Source organism: Gallinula chloropus (genome assembly GCF_964237585.1).
Source record: "Gallinula chloropus genome assembly, chromosome: 3".
In the NCBI taxonomy this organism is placed as follows: Eukaryota; Metazoa; Chordata; class Aves; order Gruiformes; family Rallidae; genus Gallinula; species Gallinula chloropus.
The window spans coordinates 40,201,409-40,220,261 of record NC_140087.1 but is presented as its reverse complement, the minus strand read 5'-3'; the positions used below and the strand labels follow the sequence as shown (position 1 = coordinate 40,220,261).

The following is an 18,853-nucleotide window of genomic DNA, read 5'->3' as shown; positions in this document are numbered from 1 at the left end:
GCATTTCCGGTTCTTCCAAAAAGTTTTTGTGGTTTGTTTCTGGGTTGGGTTTTGGTTTTGGGTTTTTTTTTATTTGGTTCTGACCTGGCTACAACTGGACCTTATGAGGTGAATGAAAAGGAGGTAAAGACTTTATCTAGAACTCAGGTAACTCCAGAAAGTCTCTGAACACGGTGTGGAGCAATTGTTGGAGGTGACTTAGAAATTAAACATATCTTCACACTTTAAGAAAAGGTACCATGCTGAAGAAATCTACAGGGTGGAGTGCAGCTGATATGCCAAGAGCGCATTCCACAAAAGTTCCCTAGGCAACCTTAGGGGTTGGTAACATCAGGGGAGCTTGATGTGCTGAGAGAACAGTACATAGAGGGTGGAGCAGGGACGCAGGACCAGGCTCTGTGATATATGGGAACCTGGTGTACTGTGGTACCTAGAAGCCACATTGTTTCTGCCCTGAGCAAGAACTGAACCAGAACTGAGCCAGAAGTTCATTATTTTCCTGTCAAAATCATGTCCTTTGGGTGAACTTTGGTCTTTTAATATCATTATGATACCGAAACACATCTCCATCCCAAAAGCTACCCATCTCCAAGGTGTGGGCACCCCTCACTCAGCACGCGCTCCGAATTTCAGGCTAGGCCTCTCTTCCTCCCCATCTCCCCCTACCATAGGGACGCCTTGGGTGAGATTAGTCCACTTAGTTATCCTAGGAAACATAGAAATCTCTACATGGAGTTATTTATGTTGCCATATTGCTCAAGTAGTTTTATGTTGATCTATGTGTAGTTCTATACTGCCTGATATTGCTATGTTACTCGCACGTGCTTTTGCAGACAGTGCATCATCACCACCAACCCAAAAGAATCGGCACCCTGTTGCCTAAATAAACTGCACCATTCACTAGTCTGGCTGTGCTGGTTCTTATTGAACACAGCCACGCTCCTTAGGTCTGGCTGTGCTAGTTCACTGAACACCACTGGACTGAAAGGTGCTTCACACTGTTTGTGCATCCGTAATCGTGCTAGTTCAGTATACTGAACGTGAACTAGACTTACAGTGCAGAACTGGAAACTACTCACAGTCTCAGCCAGCCACCCCCAGCCCCTCTGGTATCCAAGGACAAGCTGGAACACAAAGGAGTTTATTTTCTGCCAAATTCCTTTACCCGTTTAACACAACACAGGGCATGACTTAAAGCCTGACTGTGTAATGGAGGTACAAGCGTGCAGGTAGGCATCAAATCAGCAATGAAATTCATTAAAAACTCATCTGTTGAACAGAGCTAAGCTGGTAGCTGAGTCATCATAAGGCCAATAGAAATTAATGAGGTTGAGCACATGCAGACAAGTGTTGGCCTTCCCTACCCAGCTTCTCAGCAATTCAGAGCAAACCCATAAAGTATTTGGACTGAAATTTCTGATGAAGGGGTTAAGTGAACTAAAATCACATGCAGAAGAAATGCTTCCAAGACCGGTCCAGCAAGTTTGATACCAGCTAAACCCTCCACCCAGCCCATCAGACTCATTTTTCTTAATGTCTTTCGACTTCTATGTATTTCTCTAAGGAGTATTTGCCTCTCTGTCCCCTCTAAGCCACACCTTGATGGTTTCTCCATCAGGCTTCACATACAGACTTTGCATGAGCAATAATGGGATGTATCCCTTAAGACATAAAAATGGGCAGACGAGGAGAGAGGTGAACATAATTGGTTCTGTCCAGCTTTAAGTTTGCTCCTACTGTGGTTCTTGCTGAGGCAGTTTAGCTGAGGAGATGGCAAATGAGCTATATTCTAGCTTCTGCAGCTGAGGACCTTCAGCCAGTCTATTCACCACTCCTGATGGTGACTTGGCTGGCCTCCCTGGAAAACTGGGGTAATCTTTATGATGTGCTTTGAAGTTTGCTGCTAGAAATAGTGAGTAGCAAAGTAATTAGGACCTCAGAAGTTCAAAAAATGTTCTCCATTACATGCATTACCTTTGAGTTTAGCAAATTACGTAAGGTTCTTCTCCTTCTTGACCACAACCAGTTTCTACTGAAGTGGAAATTTTAAGTTCAGAGGGCTCTTTGTACATCATTTCTCAATGTGTCTGGAAGCTGAAAGGGAGCCCAGGAAACTTAAAATGCACTCATGGACAATCAGTAACTGTTCTGCAGGTTTTGGATCCAGCTTATGCCATCAGCTGACTGCACACAAAGCAACGGTCATTTCTCTTATAGAGGCTCATTTCTTTTAAATGAAAGAGAAGAAGAGGCAGAAGTAGACATGTTTATTCTCATGTGTTGTGTTAGATTCCATCCTAGGTGGATTAGGAAGGGTAGTGCAGTGAGGGAAATTAGACCAAAAACTATGGAACATTTCAAGCAAGAGAAGTGTCATATCATCAGTGTCTTCAGTCAATGCAAAAAAAGCAGCCCAGCTGCAGAGGACTATATAGGATAAGACAGACAAGGTAGGAAATGTGGTTTGATAATATCTTTTGTTCTTTGGATTTGTGAGGACTGAAAAAAATCTTTATGGTAACACACTGAGGGCCTGCTGGCTTCATTAACCACCCCCAAAAAAATTTAGCTACATATCAGCAGTTCAGATTGGTCTTTCCCAGATGCTGATACTAGATACGAAGAAGACATCCTGCTGTTGGCTAAGAAATCACCTTCTCACTCACTCTCATCCCTTCCCTACTAAAATCAGAGGGGCAGAGTCTCCCTTCACCACTACCAATCCAGGACATCCCTGAGGAGGTCAGAACAGGTGTTTTACCTCTTAGGAGCCAAATCTGATCTATAAAGTGTAACTCCACCTGCTTTGCAGCATGTTTCCAAAGAGCCCAAAATTGCATAAATCAGAAAACTGAACTGCTTAGAGACAAATTTTGCTGTGCTGCCTCTGCTCTGGTGTCCAGAGATCAAAAGGGAGATTTAACAGTATCTAGGGCTAGCAATGCATGGAAATGGCCAGCAAGAAAGATGACAGCTGCAGCCACCCATGTCCCAGGCTTCATTAAAAACAGCATAACCAGCAGGTCATGGAACACTCCTCTATGCTGCTCTTTGCAAGACCCCACCTGGAGTACCATGTCCAGCTCTGGGTCTCCAGAAAAAGAAAGACATGGACTGTTGGAGCAAGTCCAGAGAAAGGCCATAAGGATGTTCAGAGGGCTGGAGCACCCCTCCTAAGAAGACAGGCTGAGAGAAGAGTAGGCTCTGGTGTGACCTTACAGAAGCCTTCCAGTACCTGAAGGGGCCTATGGGAAAGCTGGGGAGGGGTTGTCTACAAGGGCAGGGAGTGATACAACAAGGGTAATGTCCTTAAGCTGAAGGAAGGAAGATTAGGTTAGTATTAGGGAGAAATTATTTACTGTGAGGGTGGTGGGGCCCTGGTACCAGGTGGCCCAGAGAAGCTGTGGCTTCCCCCTCCCTGGCACCTTTCAAGACCAGGTTTGGGCAACATTATCTAGTGGAAGGTGTCCTTGACTATGGCAGGGAGATTGGAACTAGATGATTTTTGAAGTCGTATTAGGGAATTCAATACTTTAATGTTATTTCTGTGGTCCATGGAGCACAAGTAGCTCTTACAGAAAACAGTTTAAAGAAGAAGATACATCTGGATGCTAAATTGCCCTCAGGAAGGCCTAATATAGGCTTTTCTTTTACAGAAGGAAGTCCAAAATACAAAGGGTACCATCAGTCTTAGAGCATATGGGTCTCCTGTCCATGTCTGCTGTGCCCACCATGCAAGCTACTGTCTCTTAGCTTCCCTGCTATGTTCCTTTTGCCCAGGGCTGTGCACCATGCCCAACTGTGCCTGGCTCTGACCACCCTTTCTCTTGGCTGTTTGCTCAGTACTGAAAAACAGGTTCCTTGGCCAGCAGGACTGTTGGTATCTTTTTGTCCTTTTACTTGCTAGATAAAATCAGGTGGCTTATCTGCTTCTTTGCATGCTGAGCAGGCTGGTTTCAAACAGCTCAGTGTAGCAGCTCAAAACCATACATATTGTGGCATTTGTTGCCTGCTTCCCATATCCATATATATGTGTCCACCTAGAGTGTAAAATATGCCATAGTAGCTGGCAACTCTGTCTACATCACCTTTAAGGGCAGGCTGGGGCCACTACTGATGTCCAAACATGCTTTTCATCTCTTGTGTTTGGTGTATTTTTTTGCTAGGACAAGGTCCCAGGCATCCATAAATGAGGTGAGAGTGAGCAACTTGAGGCTAGGCACCTTAGCAGAGGCCCAAATATGACTTTTAACTGCAGTGCAGGCAGGCTAATCATACCATGGCTTGGATGATCCATCACCACGTGACCCTTTTAGTGCTGTCATGTGGCTGGCATTGAACACACAGCTGATTTGTAGGCAGACTTAGCTCCTGCATGAATGCCTCCAATCCTTTGGTTGGCTTTTTGGCAATATAGGTGCACCATTAGGGACAAGATGGTGTTGGTGAAATAACTCTTTCCAGCATAGGTTTGGTGCCAGTGTCACCTCTTTTCATCTTACGCTCAAATGTAACTGAGTAAAATCAATGGAGTTACGGTGGAAAAAGAAAGGTGTGAGAGACGTCAGACTCAGACCCAGAAAATAGGTTGCTTTTGTTTTACACTGCAGTGAGTAAGAGCTAGCTACTCCCCTGATGTACACTGCTATTTCTCCATGGTCACTGAAACTATTCAGATCCACACCAGACAGTCATCTGGTCCTGTGACTCTGGGGGGTCCTCTGGGCATCCATTCTGAAGCGAATGACGCTGCCTGTTCTTTCCCATGTCTCTCACTCAGGATGAAATTTGATGATTTCAAAGTGCATTTTGACAAAGTTGACATCTGCAACCTGACTCCAGATGCCCTGGAAGACAGCACTGCCCACAAGTGGGAGGTGACCATCCACCAGGGAAGCTGGGTCCGGGGATCCACTGCAGGAGGATGTAGAAATTTTCTAGGTAAATATATACTGCTTTGAAAATGAGAAGCAGGCACCAAAGTCCTTAACCACCCTCAGCACCTCTCCTGTTACCCCACAGCCAGAATTGTGGGTGTGGGCCAGGCCAGCTGAGTCTCAGCTAACAGGAACCAGCCAAAGGGACAAAATGTTCCTATGGTCACACTTGAGACTTGTGGTAAAAGAGCTGCTTTCTTCGCTCTCAAGTTCATTGGATCTGATTTGCCTCTCATTTACATTTGCATGAGCAGGACTAGTTCCAAATAAGTCAAACTGCAGCAGTAAGTGTAAAATGAGACAAAAATCATGCTCATCCAGCATGTTTATGTGGCTCTGAAGTAGCATCAAGGATCTCAACTGTGTTACTCCAGACTGGCACCAGTGCTATGGGATCATTGTAGCTATGTACTTTTAAGAAAATCCCACCTGACAACTTTATTTAAACCATGGTAACTTAATAAAATATGAGGCCTAAATTTTTTTCTGCACCTAGTTCCATGAAAGACTGGGTTTTGGCTTCTTTTCTGCAGAGCTTAGTGGAAAGCATGACAGCTAATGGAAAAATTAAATTTGTGCAAAACCTCAGCTTAATTGTCCTTTATGTCTTCTCTTTTTTTTTTTTTCTTTTTTTTGGTAGTAGTGGTATTATTATTATTCTGAGGAAAGAAACTCTGGTGTTCTTTACATTGGCAGAGACTTTCTGGACAAATCCACAAATCAAGCTACATTTGACAGAGACAGACGATGGACAAGATGAATGCACATTCATAGCTGCGCTGATGCAAAAGGATCGCCGTAAACTCAAGAAGTTTGGTGCTGAAATGCTATCCATTGGCTACTCTATTTATGAGGTACTCTATTGCTTTTACAGTGAAGTAGCCACGCTGTCACTTTTAGCATCTTTCTCCAGGTTTGTATCCTTGTCAGTCATTATGTATTTTTAGGGCCCTTTCTCTTAAAATAACTTTCTCAGTTACGTGAAGACCCACAGAGAATTTTGACTTGGTTGGGTTGGAGTCCTTTCAGAGGAGGATTTAGGAGTCCCTACGGGGCCATGGGTTCCCAGGATAGACTCCTTGGCCCCATGACTCTGTCATCCCCTGCCTGGCTCCTGGAGAGGGAACGTTGCTTCTTTGGAGCCTCCTCGGGCTCATTGCACACAGGAGTGCCTGTCCTCGAGTGAGGTTGGCGTTGCAAAACCTGTTGTCTCTGCTCTGTGACACTCCGCCTGGGATCATGATATTTAATGGAAGGGAATGTTTAAGTGGGAATGCAATGTCCCCAAGTCCTCTTAGACTGCTTTCTGGGTGGGAAAGGACCACCAGTAATGGGTCATTGCTAGAAAGTGGGAGCTAGGTTTCTGTGAACACCTGGGAGAGGGGATGAGATTCAGCATCACAGCTGAGGGAGAGGCTTGTTCCAGGCAGGACTTGGCTCTGTGATTGGGATGGGGGAGCCCCAGCACACCACAGCCTGTGCAGCTCTACCTTTGCTTCTTCCCCTAGAGCTCTGGCAGAGATGGCCACCTGGGCAAAGACTTCTTCAGGTACCACGCCTCCAAGGCCAGGAGCAAAACCTACATTAATTTAAGGGAAGTATCGAACCGATTCAAGCTGCCACCGGGTGATTACATTCTTGTTCCGACCACGTTTGAGCCACACCAGGAGGCAGATTTCTGCCTGAGGATTTTCTCTGAGAAGAAGACCATCACTGAGTAAGTCAGCAGTGAGCCCTGGGCCCTCTGGTTCTCACCCAGGTGTGGGCCTGGCAGCTCTTCATTGGTTGTGGGGCACACAGCCCTGAAGCAGAGCCCTGTCATGGGAAGCTCCTGGCGGTTTTTTCTGCATTTGCCCATTTTTGCTAAACCTGGCTTTTTTTGGAGACAAGTTTAGGAGGTGAGGAAATAAGGCTTGCCATGATGAACCCATGGGAAGCTTGCCAAGGAGGAGTTGATAGCTGCCTGATACTGTTCAGGAATCTGAACACAACAGTCTTTGTTTGCCCTCCTGTTTCCTCCTAAAGTTTCTCCAAATTAGAATTTTATATTGAAGGAAGTAATATAGGTGATTAAAATGTATATAAGCAATTAAAAAGTAATATAGGTATTGAGGAAAAAGTGTGTAAAACACACTGTAGGTGTGTATTGAGGAAAAAGTGTGCGTGCAATCAAGAATGAGGTTTTATTTTTAATTATTTAGCAGGCAGTATTCACATCTGTGCCCTCCCTGGGTCCTACCTAAAGTCTGTTTTAAGGACTGATGCCAAAATTTAAACAGTACAAAAATGTGACTGCCTGTTGAATTTCACCTATATTAACCTATTCAGTAAAAAGTGTGGTTTTGTCAGTCACCTCTGGAAAACGTAGTGAGCAAGCTTCCCCACCCCAAGCAGATGTTATATACCTTCAGATATCAAATAAGGTTTTGTTTTCTCTAGGGATCTAGATGAAAACGTTGCCATCGATCTCCCTGAGGTAAGTCTACAGAATTACAATAGCAGGAGAACAGCTCAGCGGAAGCCGGGACACGTTCCCTTTGCTGGCTGTGGCTGAAACACGTTCATTTCACAGGAATGTTATGCAATTGCCAGCTTTGTGTATGTGACTTGAACCAGCACTTTCTGCTGAATATGGGAACAGAACTGTAACAATCGAAATCATAATAATCGTTCTGCATCCACTTTGAGGCAGTTGGTGTCAGCCAGCACCGGGGGTGGGTATCAGGCCCCATGGCTGTGCCAAAAGCACGCCCCTTAGCACCGGGGAGGCACATTTACAGAATCTTAGGGGTTGGAAGGGACCTCAAGAGATCATCGGGTCCAAGCCCTCTGCCAAAGCAGGCTCCCTATCTCACATTACACAGATAGGCATCCAGACGAGACTTGAATATCTCCAGAGAAGGAGACTCCACCACCTCCCTGGGCAGCCTGTCCCAGGGCTCTGTCACCCTCACTGTGAAAAAGTTCTTCCGCATGTTGGTGCGGAACTTCCTGTGCTCCAGCTTACAGCCATTGCCCCTTGTCCTGTCCCCACAGACCACTGAAAACGGGCTGGCCAATTCCCCCTGCATCCCAAGTCTAAGATATTTATAAACACATGGCCATTGGCGTCTTTTAAAATTCTATTTATGAGGAAAAAATAAAGAGGCAAGAGAACGACCACAGAGCTACGTTCATTTTGCATAGAAATGTCTTTATTTTGCTTATCAGTATCTGTGGGGCTTGGGAGGGAGTGCTTGATACACTCATGTGCCCACTGAAATGATTCAACTCTTTGTGTTGCTGAATGGCCAGGTCTGCCTGCTGAGCACTAATCGCAGCTGAGTCTGAGTCAGCTCCTGTTTAAGAGTATTCCTGCAAATAAACCGTCGCTTGCAGTGTGCCTTCCCATGGAAACCAGCTAAGCTGAGATCCCACGTGTCCCTCCTCAGTAAAACTTTCCTCCAGGGACCACAGCTAACAAGTGCATCTCCATTTCTGGGATCTCAGGGCCATGTCCAGTAGCAAAGTACTATCTGTTCTCCTGCCTCAGTGTAAGTCACCATTCTGGTGACACTACACTAAGCACCACTCATGTTGTATCTTCTGTGGGTAGAGAACAAAAAGCCTGATTCTGTGCTTCCTGGGCTGTGCTGTTGCCTGCTTCTTCCCCATTTTTTTGGCACAAGAACTGCTCTCTGTTCACCCCAACTATAGCAATGGCTCCACACCATTGCATCTCTCTGCTGGTCAGTGGGCTGAGGCACTCAGCTGGCAGCTGGCTGAAAGTGCTCCCAGGCTCAGGCTGGCTCTAGGTAATGTGCCAAAGAGCAGCCACCTCTGGCTGGTGCTTTAAAGAGGTGTGGGAGGTCCCTGGGTGATGCCGCTGGAAAGATCTCAGTAGACTTGTAGTTCAAGGATTAGGGAAACAGATCAGTGCCCAATTAGATGAGAGGAGAGGTGTTTTACATGATGGGTGCTCTTGGTTTTGCGATAGCCAAGGCAGTGGCACTCTATGTAATCACTCAGGCAAAGGAAATGAGGGGGTGAGACTCTCCTTGGGCAGCTAGATGTTTGGGAGGCTTCAGGTCTAACAATGTTCAGGAGCATGTGTACCCTTATTTTGAGATGTACTGTCATCCCCTGGTGCACAGAGGGGCCGTGTGCAGGAGAAATGTTGAGGTTTACAATTCTTCTAAAGACTTGCGTGGTTGATGTTTCAGCCTCCAAACCCAACCCCAAGACCTCAAGAAACAGAAGAAGAAAAGCAGTTCCGGGCACTGTTTGAACAGATTTCAGGAAAGGTGAGTGCAAAACCCTTGTGGGTCATAGCAGGACATAGAAAGAGGAGAGACACTTTGCTCCTATGGATAGCCAGGTGAAACAAAAATGTCATATTTTGGGAGTATGCTTAGTTGTAGTGTGTTGTTTGGGCACCAGATGTCACCATGCCTTATGTCTAGATGGGGAAAGGTGTTCCTGATGAGCAAGAAAGAGGACCAAAGGTAAAATTCAAGCTCTAAGGGAGCCTACCTGGTTCAGTGACCTTCTGCAGTTTATTTTTCTTTTAATCTGTGGTTCCTGTTTGAGATCTCCTTCAGGCAGCCTTATGCACAGCAGCGCTCCTGTATTTTGCTAGCCCTTTAGTTTTCAGCCTTCTCTGGGTTTTGCATGGTTGCAATAACGTACAGATGGGTGATGTTTATGTTTTCTGAGGTTTTTGGTATGTCTGATTGCAGAAACATTCAAGTAACAGATGCTGCACTTTTTTTTTTAACTTTAGGACATGGAGATATCTGCAGAAGAACTGGAATACGTTCTGAATGAGGTACTAAAAAAAAGTAAGTGCTGATAATCTCTGAGCTAAAGGCTGTAAAGAACTTTACAAAAGCTGCCACTACATTCCCTTACAAACAGAAAAATCAAGCCTGTGTTATGACTCCTGCCTGGTGTCCTCCAGACAGCCAGGGCAGAGCCAGGAAAACATCTGGTCCGTGATCTAAGCACAGGCTTGCCCTACCTCCAGCGTGATCCATGCCAGCTCAGTGAGGCCAGCTCTCCCTTATGCTACTGCTGTGCTGTGGAGGGACGGGCACTGGGCTGGGACTTGTAAATCCTGGATACAGCTCATGACCCTGCTACAGGCCCTTTGTAGAATGTGAAACCCGTCAATCTCTGAACCTTATCTCCTGATCTATGAAACACTGGCAGTATTTCCTTCATGTCTTCAGTAAATACCTTCTCTGTCTGGACTGTGACTTCTCTATAGTCTTCATTTTCCGGTGCACAGGTCCTCCTACGATGAGGACTAAGAGCTAGCTATCTGTGCTTATGAAATCCTATTTTATACTTTCAATTTGTAAAAGGCAGATTTGCCCAATGACTTCTTTCTCATTATTGTCCTTTTCCAGCAAAGAATATCAAATTCAAAAACTTAAGTCTCATTTCGTGCCGAAATATCATTTCGCTTATGGATGTATCCTTTCAAAGAGGTGCTTGTGAGGTTCAATGAATACTGATTATAATTGTCTGTAGCACTATCTGTCATGGAGATCGAAGCTGGATGTGGTAGTGTCATAGCAGAACACTAACCAAATTAAAAAAATATGTGGATGTTGTACCCTGGTTTTTATTTTAGCAATTTAGGCTTAGGAGCTTCAAGACAGACCATTTTCTACTGCAGATGCTGTAGTGCTGAGCACTTGTAAAAGTAAATCTCAAATTACTCCTATATAGAACAGTGCATTTTTCAAGCTGTGGTTTATTTGACAAAGGTCTACAAGAGATAACTCAAGAAAACTGTTGTCTGCAGGGTTAAATTCACCAGAGTTGTGCATGCAAGGTATGGATCAGAAATTAAAGATCAGCAGAGTATTGAAAATTACTGATATCATAGTCGTGGGGTTTTTGACAACCAGATTAAAAACTGGAAAATTTGGTCTTTCAGTTAGATCCTGAACTCCAGCAAGCAGACATGTGGGTGAAGAGTTGTCTGTCCAAATTTAGGCATTTGCAATGTAGGTGTCTACATCTAAGTTAGCTTTCTAGACTTCCTTTGTAGATAGTGAGAAGTGTGGTGTAATTATGCTTGTTCTGGATGCGTCTAACTGTGACGGATGCTAAATGTCTGCTCAGACATTAGGTGAGATGAATCACAGCCCTGGTACTTCCCCACCAGATTTGTCCTTCGCAATGTTCTGGTGCCTGTTGAGTTGCTTAGCACAGCTTCTCCTCAGGCAGAGCTGGATTTTGCAGTATGCTTCCCTGACAGACAATTACATTACATGTGAAACAAACCAGATACAGCCCTAACAAGGCAAGTACCTAACATTTGGTTTGTATCTTGCTTGATCTGCTGAGAAGTTCTTACCTTTTGCTTTTGTTGCTCCAGTCCATGAGAGAGGGAACATCCTCTCAAACATTTCTAACAGAAAACCAAACCAGACAAACCTTTATCCTGTTAAAGCTATGTCCATTATGTTAAAATTCAGTGCCGATCAGTCACCGTGCATATTCAAGGAGAAGCAGGGGACCAGTCCTGAATTTCCTCCCTTGAAAACTAAGCTTCAGTAGGGAGCTGGTCCATGTTCACATCTCATCCTTACATGGTATTGGGACAGAGCCAGGGTCTGTACTTGACCCAGGAGCATGGCAGCAGTCCTAGGTTTACTATTTAGGATATAACTAAATAGTTTCCATTATTTGCAACACTTCCAAGCAAATCTCTGCATAGTTTTGAATAAATGGGGAGACATCTCTTCGTCTGCTTTGGAAGCGCAAGGAACACAAACACAACCATCCCACTCTGGACATGGTATTTGGAGCACAATGGAGGAACAAAAGGACATGAATGCACACCCAAGTCAGTGCTGGCAGAGTCCCCTCTGTGTCACATGCCACCAAACACCCAGGGGCACAGAGGTGGGACAAAGTTCTACATAACTCCAGGAAGAACCTGTCTGGTTGAAAACACAGACATTTTGCAGGGGTGATAATGTCCTTGAGATCTGCGGGTGACCTCAATAATGTCATCGGTGCAGGTGCTTAAATAACAGCAGGCACTACCTAGATCCTGCTTGGCACGTTTTGGCCTTTATGAATGTTCCCTGAGTTGGAGTCCATCTGAGCAGCAGCTTTGTCCTGACAAGTAAGACAGAATGGATGCGAAGGGAATGGGCCCATCCCTTACCTTGCAGTTCACAGCAAGTGCCCCATCCTGCAAGTGAGCTGTGCTCGGCTCACATCAGTACCACAATGAAATAAGTCTTTAAGACCCTTATTTACCCTTACTTTGGGGAGAGGGAGGGCCAGGCAGACCTAATCAGTGCTGTACAAACCTTTTTTCCAGACCATAATGCCCAGATTTTGCCAGCCTCACCCCACAACCCCCATTCATTTTTGGTTGAGCCACTGCAACAGAGCCTGGTCTCTACATAAAAATACTGAACAGCAGATCGGTTGACTAACTCCTTCGAGTACAGCAGCAATTTGTTTTAATTGGGTAATTTAATTCTCTGAATCATTTATATCCCATTTACATCCAAAGCTGTTCTTGCCTCAGAACAATCTGTCTGTCTTTCCTCTGTGAAGCCTGCTTTGCTCAGCTGTGGTTTTATGTCGTGTTATGTTCCCCAAGTATCACACAGCCACAGCTGTGATGTAACCGCTCCAGCCTCACCTCATGAGAAATCCCCACAGGCTTTCCAGGCACCCTGATGGATTCTGCTTAAAGGAACAGCACGGATAATTTCAGATAGACTTTGGACCTTCGTGTAACAAGCCCTTTTCCTTAATTCAGATTACCAGACCAGTGGCAACGGGAAACTGGAATTTGATGAGTTCAAAGTTTTCTGGGAAAGAATGCAGAAATGGATAGTAGGTGACATTACTTGTTGTGTTTGTTTCTCCATTCCATTAGCTATTTCCTGCATGGTTTATTATGCATGCACAGATAAAAATGGAGACAAGAGTGTTTGCAAGCCAGAAGTTTTAACTCAAAACAAATGTTTTAAAACTATGGGGACTTGTTTTGGATGCTCAAAGACATTCTTAGCTTTCCATGATGCTAAACCATAATGGTTTTCTGGAAAATTACAGAGATTTTTGTACATCGATCAACTATGTTTGGGACAAAGAATGCAATGGGCATTAACGAGGAAGCCAATCAAATTGAAACTTAAGGAGCTTCCATTATTGCTGTTGCACAGAAGAAGAAAGTGATGATTCATGACTAGTAGGAAACAATAATTTCCTAAGTTGCTGCATTTCCATCATTGATTGTTCAGGAGTCGACTGTACTGAAGTCTGGGACAGTGTTGATTCTAATTTTAAACACAGTTCCCTGCCACTGTATATGGCAGTAAGAATAAGGAGACTTGCAGAACCAGGCTACGGAATGAATATTCAAATAAAGACATCATAATTGCTTCCTCATGGGCATTAATAGCTTTTTTCTGAATTCATGCTTCACCCGAGCATTCAAAATATGCAGCGCTCTGCTTCTTGTCTAGCCCATCGGAAATGGCAAACGCTTTTTCTGGGTACTAATGCCCCATCTTTTTTAACAAAGGACACGTTGTTTTTCAACAAGGGGGCCTGAGAAATCCTCGTATCCTGTAGAAAGGTTTGCATGCATATTTGCTGGAAATTTTTTAAGCTGAATGTGACATCATCTCATTCAGCAACTCATATTCCAAGGGAGAGTCGTGTTTGTCATCTAATTAAAAGGTTAGAATTTAACTCTGTCTTAATAATTTTATAATATTTAGGTCAAAATCCAAACCATTTGTACCGGTTCTCTTGGTTGTACCATGAATGTGGCTGTTTAGATCATATACACCTAGAAATAAATTAGTTAATGACAAGCTTAAATTCAAGTTAAACAATTTGTCTTTTATCTTCAGAATTATAGAGGCAAACATAAAAAGAGATTAGGAAAATGCCTCAGTTAAAAAACAAATAACAAGGCAACCTTCCAGGATAAAAATCACTCTTAAAAAATTACAGACTTTTTTAATGAAGAGCCACTCATTATTTTTGGATGCTTAGGTTTGACAGTACTTGCTTAGGTTTCACAACAAGCTATTCTTATGACAAAGAGAATTTGGGACCCAGTTATAAAATCAGACTGTATCTAGACCAAAGTCTTGTCAGCTTTCTTAAATGCTTATGCTAGGCAGTTAGAGATAAATACCTTGCCTTTCTGTGCCTTATTTGTGCTCCCTTTCATATGCAAATACTGAACTTGCCATGTGCTCCTTTCATAACAGAATATCTTTCTTCAATTTGACTTCGATAAATCTGGCTCCATGTCCTCCTATGAGCTCCGCAGTGCTCTTAAAGCTGCAGGTAAGGCAAGTGCTGCATTTCCTCTGGGAAACCCATCAGGCAGATTGGCTGTGGGGGGAGAGGGCAACAATCAATTACACAGGCTGGGTGCCCCTGAACAGGGAGGAGGACTAAACCCCAGAGGAGGCACCTAGAGGGGATGCTGAGTGGACTAATTTTGGCCCAGCTATCCCCAAGCCTGCAGGGCAGTCAGTCAGAGCAACCTTTACGTTTTTGTTGAGCTTCATTAAACTCCACAGGGCTGCACACATGCAGGGTTAGACCCTGAAACAAGCCACTTCAGGGTCCATCTTCACTAAAGGGTTGAAGAAACAGTGGGTAAGCTCTCTGTTATGAAGAACAGTTGGTGCATTTGTATTTCACCACAAATTATTTTTATTAAAGCACCTAGTTTTGTGGAACTCTCTCCAGATCTCAAGGAGGCAGAATGGTCCCTCATATGTGAAAAAGGGTATGGACTATAAACTGCAGTGACTGCAAAATTTCTTGTTTAGAGTTCAGTATTCAAGCTTGAAGAACTTTGTGGTCAGATTGCTTTCTGGGTGGATGTGTGCCACAGAGCATCCTGCCCTGAACTGGTTTTCAAGATTAGCTAGTAGAGGTTTGCAGATTCCTCCCCGGGCTGTGAGGTTCCTCACTTTTCCTTTGTGCCTGTGTCTTTGGGAAGGATACCAGCTCAACAACTACTTGCTGCAACTGATTGTCCTCCGATACTCTGATGAACAGTTCCAGATTGAATTTGATGATTTTCTGAACTGCTTAATTCGCTTAGAGAATGCGAGCCGTGAGTATCTTTTTAGTCTGGAATTTCTGCCCCTTTTAAAATAAAAACTTTCCACTTTCAGCTGTCATCGAGCAGATTACACAATACCTGAGCTCAAGTGAGTGCATCGAATGGCTAAGAGAAAAGAGCTGTACCTAGCATTTGATTTTAGGGTGGCTTTTTTTCTGTGAAGTGAAAAATGTTCAGCTACTAACGGAAAATTTCCCCCGTGTGAACACAGCCTGCTTCACAAGCTCTGCAGCAACATAGAAGGCATGTGAAGAATGCTGGCAAAGTCCATGGGTCACCCATGAGTTTAATTTGGGATCACAGAAGTTTGAAGTTCAAATAGTGTTTGTGCCTCATGCAGAGAGATAATTGGCATGTGCTCGGGCAGGTACCTCCTGCACCTTTTACACACACTGTCCACTTCGTGTTGAAGAGATGGTTCCCCATACATCGAGGCACCATAGGTTTCAGCTGGTTCATACACAGTCTCTCATTCCAGACCAGAAATAGGAGAGAGAGAGAGAGGGAGGATGGCTGGATAAATGCTGAAGTGCTCATTAATGTTGTTGAGTTTGAGTGGAATCAAACTCAACTTACTCTACGAGATGCAAAATCAACTTTCTTGCGTGGTATTTTTTCATTTTGTTCTTCTCTCTACTCTTGGGTTCAGTTTGTGGCAAGAGAATATCAAACTACTGAGAAAGAGAAGTTAAATAAGACATATATAAAGAAATGAAAATTCCTTGGCTTAATTTTGGAGTACCATCCAAATCCAACTGTTCAGCACATCCAGGACACCTGCTTCCAGTCAAGACCTGAAGTGAGACTTGCCTAAAGGCCTTTAGTCAGTGAGATTTCTCCTTTTGCAAGGACTTTGCTTTGTCAGAGCAGCTACTACCACCACCAAGCAATCCTAAACAATCTGCCTTTGTGCCAGGTCCTCCCTCTCCTTGATATACTCCCCACCACCACCACTGCCACTGTGGTATGGGGAGCTCACATATGAATAAGAAGGAAGTGTATTTATAGTGCTGGTGTCCTGTTTTTTATTTCAGGAGTATTCCAAGCACTGAGTGTGAAAACCAAGGAGTTCATTAACCTGAACATAGGCGAGGTATGACCACAGCTTCATGAACACTGAAAAAATGGTGGGGCTTCTCTAGAGCTTTGTCCTCTCTTAAGAACTGGAGTATTTCAGCATCTCACTTCATGTGGCATCCGTGTCCCTGAGAGTGCAGGGGGCATCTGCCATAGATTTCAGTAGGACTGGGATCTTACAGCACACACACTGATTGCACTGATTACATCTCCTCTCTGCTATTTCCTTCCTTCCTTGCCCTGGGGCATATGGACAGCTTCCCAGCCCCCTTTCTAGATTCTCTGCTTTTTCTTCCCTCAGGTGCCAGGTCTTGATGGGGAAAAGGGGAAGCAGCAGACTGGGATAGCAGTATTTTACTATCCCTGAATGCCCCGGGGGTTCACATCAGCCTCTCCTCTGTGTATCCATCTGCTTCTCATGCTGCTCAGCACAGGCTTCTTCCTTCCTGTGCTCCCTGTCTTCCTGTTGCACATGTGGGTTGTCTGTCATTTTATACTAACCCAGAGCTTCCTGGGGCGAGGCACAATGGATTCCCTGGCACAACAAATGTGGCAGCCTGTGTAGACTGCTGGGACGCAAACAAAATCTAGTCCTCTGCCTCCTTCCCTCCGAGCACAGAAGTAAATGCAGGCTGAGGTCTCTCCTTAGTAACAGGACATAAAAACCTCATGTGCAAAAGTCCTCTTCCCTGTGCGTGGTCAATTAAGCATAAGACACTGCTTTTTGAGATCTTCCTCCCATTTGGGGGGGTGAGGGGAGAAAGGCCCAAAATCATTTGTTGTAAAGGTGATCTTTCTTCTGACCTTAGTTCATCAACCTGGCAATGAACATCTGAAGAAGTCTGACTTGGCTGCTGGGAGTTTGTTGCGACATTGCTGCTGAGACTTCTGCCCCAACAGTTGAGGTCTCCTTCACATGCAAACTTTACCAGGAGGAATCCACGTGCTGGCTATCCTTCCTGGTCTCCTGCCCTGCTGTGCTGATAAGTTCAACAGTCTGATCACATTTTGGTTTTGGTAAAGCCTGATACTGAATTTGTTACCCTGGGAGGCATTTGGATGGGGCACACATTCCTCAAGCAGACTGAAACGGATTTTCCTGAGTGACCACAGGCTTTCGTGAGAGAGGATTGGTTTTACTCTCAGCACAACACAGACTACAGTGATTAAAAGTCTTTATTGCTGCTTGGCTACAGATTACTGTGAGGTGCTTTTGAAAATGTAACACTGAATAAAACTTTGTTGAGTTTAGAATTTATTTCCAGGCATGCTGTGTAGCTACATGGGTCTCCTGCCACAGCCACATGGACTGCTGTCTGGTGGACTGTGCACAGAGGAAGACAACGGAATGTATGGTTGAAAAATTATCCTTGAATATTTATGACAGAGGTCCCTTGTCCAGTCTTCTTTAGAAAGATGCTTAAGCTAAGGTCTGACATTTATCAAAGATTTAATTTAGTGAGAAACTGTTGCATCTCACCTTTCCTTAGTCCTTCTCCTGCTAACAATGAAGTTTCTCTGCTGCACACTTTGCTCTGTGGCCAAAGGATGTCCCATGAACCAGTCTTTGCAGAGTCGCACACAACTTGCCTTCATCCTCAGCAAAACACGTGGCCTTTGAGACAGTGGTCTCTTGTGAAGGGCCATTTTCCCCCAGGCAGTCTAAGACTGTCCCCCACACCACTCTTCAGAAGAGCAACTATGATCGTTTTAGATTAATTAAATGTAACCATTGGTAAGACCCTGATGTCTGCAGCTGTTTTGCATCTGTGATTTAGTATTATTCATGTGACGTGGGTAGCCAGTGCTGACTTAAAAAAACAGCAGTAATAGCAGCCAGAGACTTAAGAGGTCTTCATAGGATTTGTTTCCATGATTATCTTAATAACTTATGTCTATTTTATAATGAATCAACTGTCTGGATTTGTTTTCTAAAACCTTTCTTGCAGCAAAACAGATGGCCCTAGAATAGCCTTGCATTCCCTACTGTCCAGGATCACAGAGACAGCCAGGGTTTTGTTTTCTCTAGATTTAAACCTAATGAGCAATTCTGGACAGAAAATCAAGTTGCAGTAAAGGCAAAGCTCAAATGATGAAAAAACACGGGGATGATGTTTAAAATACCCACTTCCTCTTTTTCTAACAACTATAATCTTGTAACTATGCAAAAAATGGTCTGGAGCTAACTGGAGGGGAGCAAAAGCTAATGGTTGCAGTATTTGATTAACCAGGGTACTCAGCTCCATGAAGTGCATTGATTTGCAGATGTGTGCCCTTTTGGCAGCACTGGAGGCAGCTGTCTAAAATTCTGAAAGTTTGGGTTAAAATCTAGGCCACCCTATAAACATTCGGCCACATACTTGAAACAAACAAACAAAAATCACAAATGGCTTGGGTGTGGGTATTTTTTGTAATATATGAGCACTGTTCATACGCTCTGCAGAGGAAAAGAGAAGTCTCCGTGCCTGGCATCGCTGGTGTAGCTTTCAGTTCCTCTGCATGGAGCTGGTAATGCCTTGAGGGAATCAGGATTCATAGAGGAAAGTGGTATGTATTGGAGTGTGAGTGATGGGGCACAGGTAAATATCCCCTCTGCTTTTACCAGGAAACTCAAGCATTTAAGAACACACACACCCCCCCCCCACACACACACACCCCTGAAGTGTTTTCTGTTGTCTGGGAGCAGTTTGCCTGCTGACTGTGTCAGAAGGAATTTAAG

The 18,853-nt window shown here is 44.3% G+C and overlaps 1 protein-coding gene across 1 annotated transcript in view; it reads left to right on the top strand.

Annotated features, from left to right (window-relative positions):
- CAPN9 (calpain 9) overlaps positions 1-16,970 on the top strand; it is a gene marked incomplete at both ends in the record, with an annotated part of 28,083 nt that extends 11,113 nt beyond the window's left edge. Inside the window, 12 exons of the mRNA XM_084261924.1 lie at positions 4,781-4,941; positions 5,634-5,791; positions 6,446-6,654; positions 7,377-7,413; positions 9,140-9,220; positions 9,700-9,757; positions 10,328-10,392; positions 12,723-12,791; positions 14,186-14,264; positions 14,932-15,048; positions 16,092-16,150; positions 16,944-16,970. Of these exons, the coding sequence (XP_084118050.1) occupies positions 4,781-4,941; positions 5,634-5,791; positions 6,446-6,654; positions 7,377-7,413; positions 9,140-9,220; positions 9,700-9,757; positions 10,328-10,392; positions 12,723-12,791; positions 14,186-14,264; positions 14,932-15,048; positions 16,092-16,150; positions 16,944-16,970 (1,120 nt within the window). The remainder of the gene's footprint in view (positions 1-4,780; positions 4,942-5,633; positions 5,792-6,445; positions 6,655-7,376; positions 7,414-9,139; positions 9,221-9,699; positions 9,758-10,327; positions 10,393-12,722; positions 12,792-14,185; positions 14,265-14,931; positions 15,049-16,091; positions 16,151-16,943) is intronic.
- Positions 16,971-18,853: the final 1,883 nt, after the last annotated feature.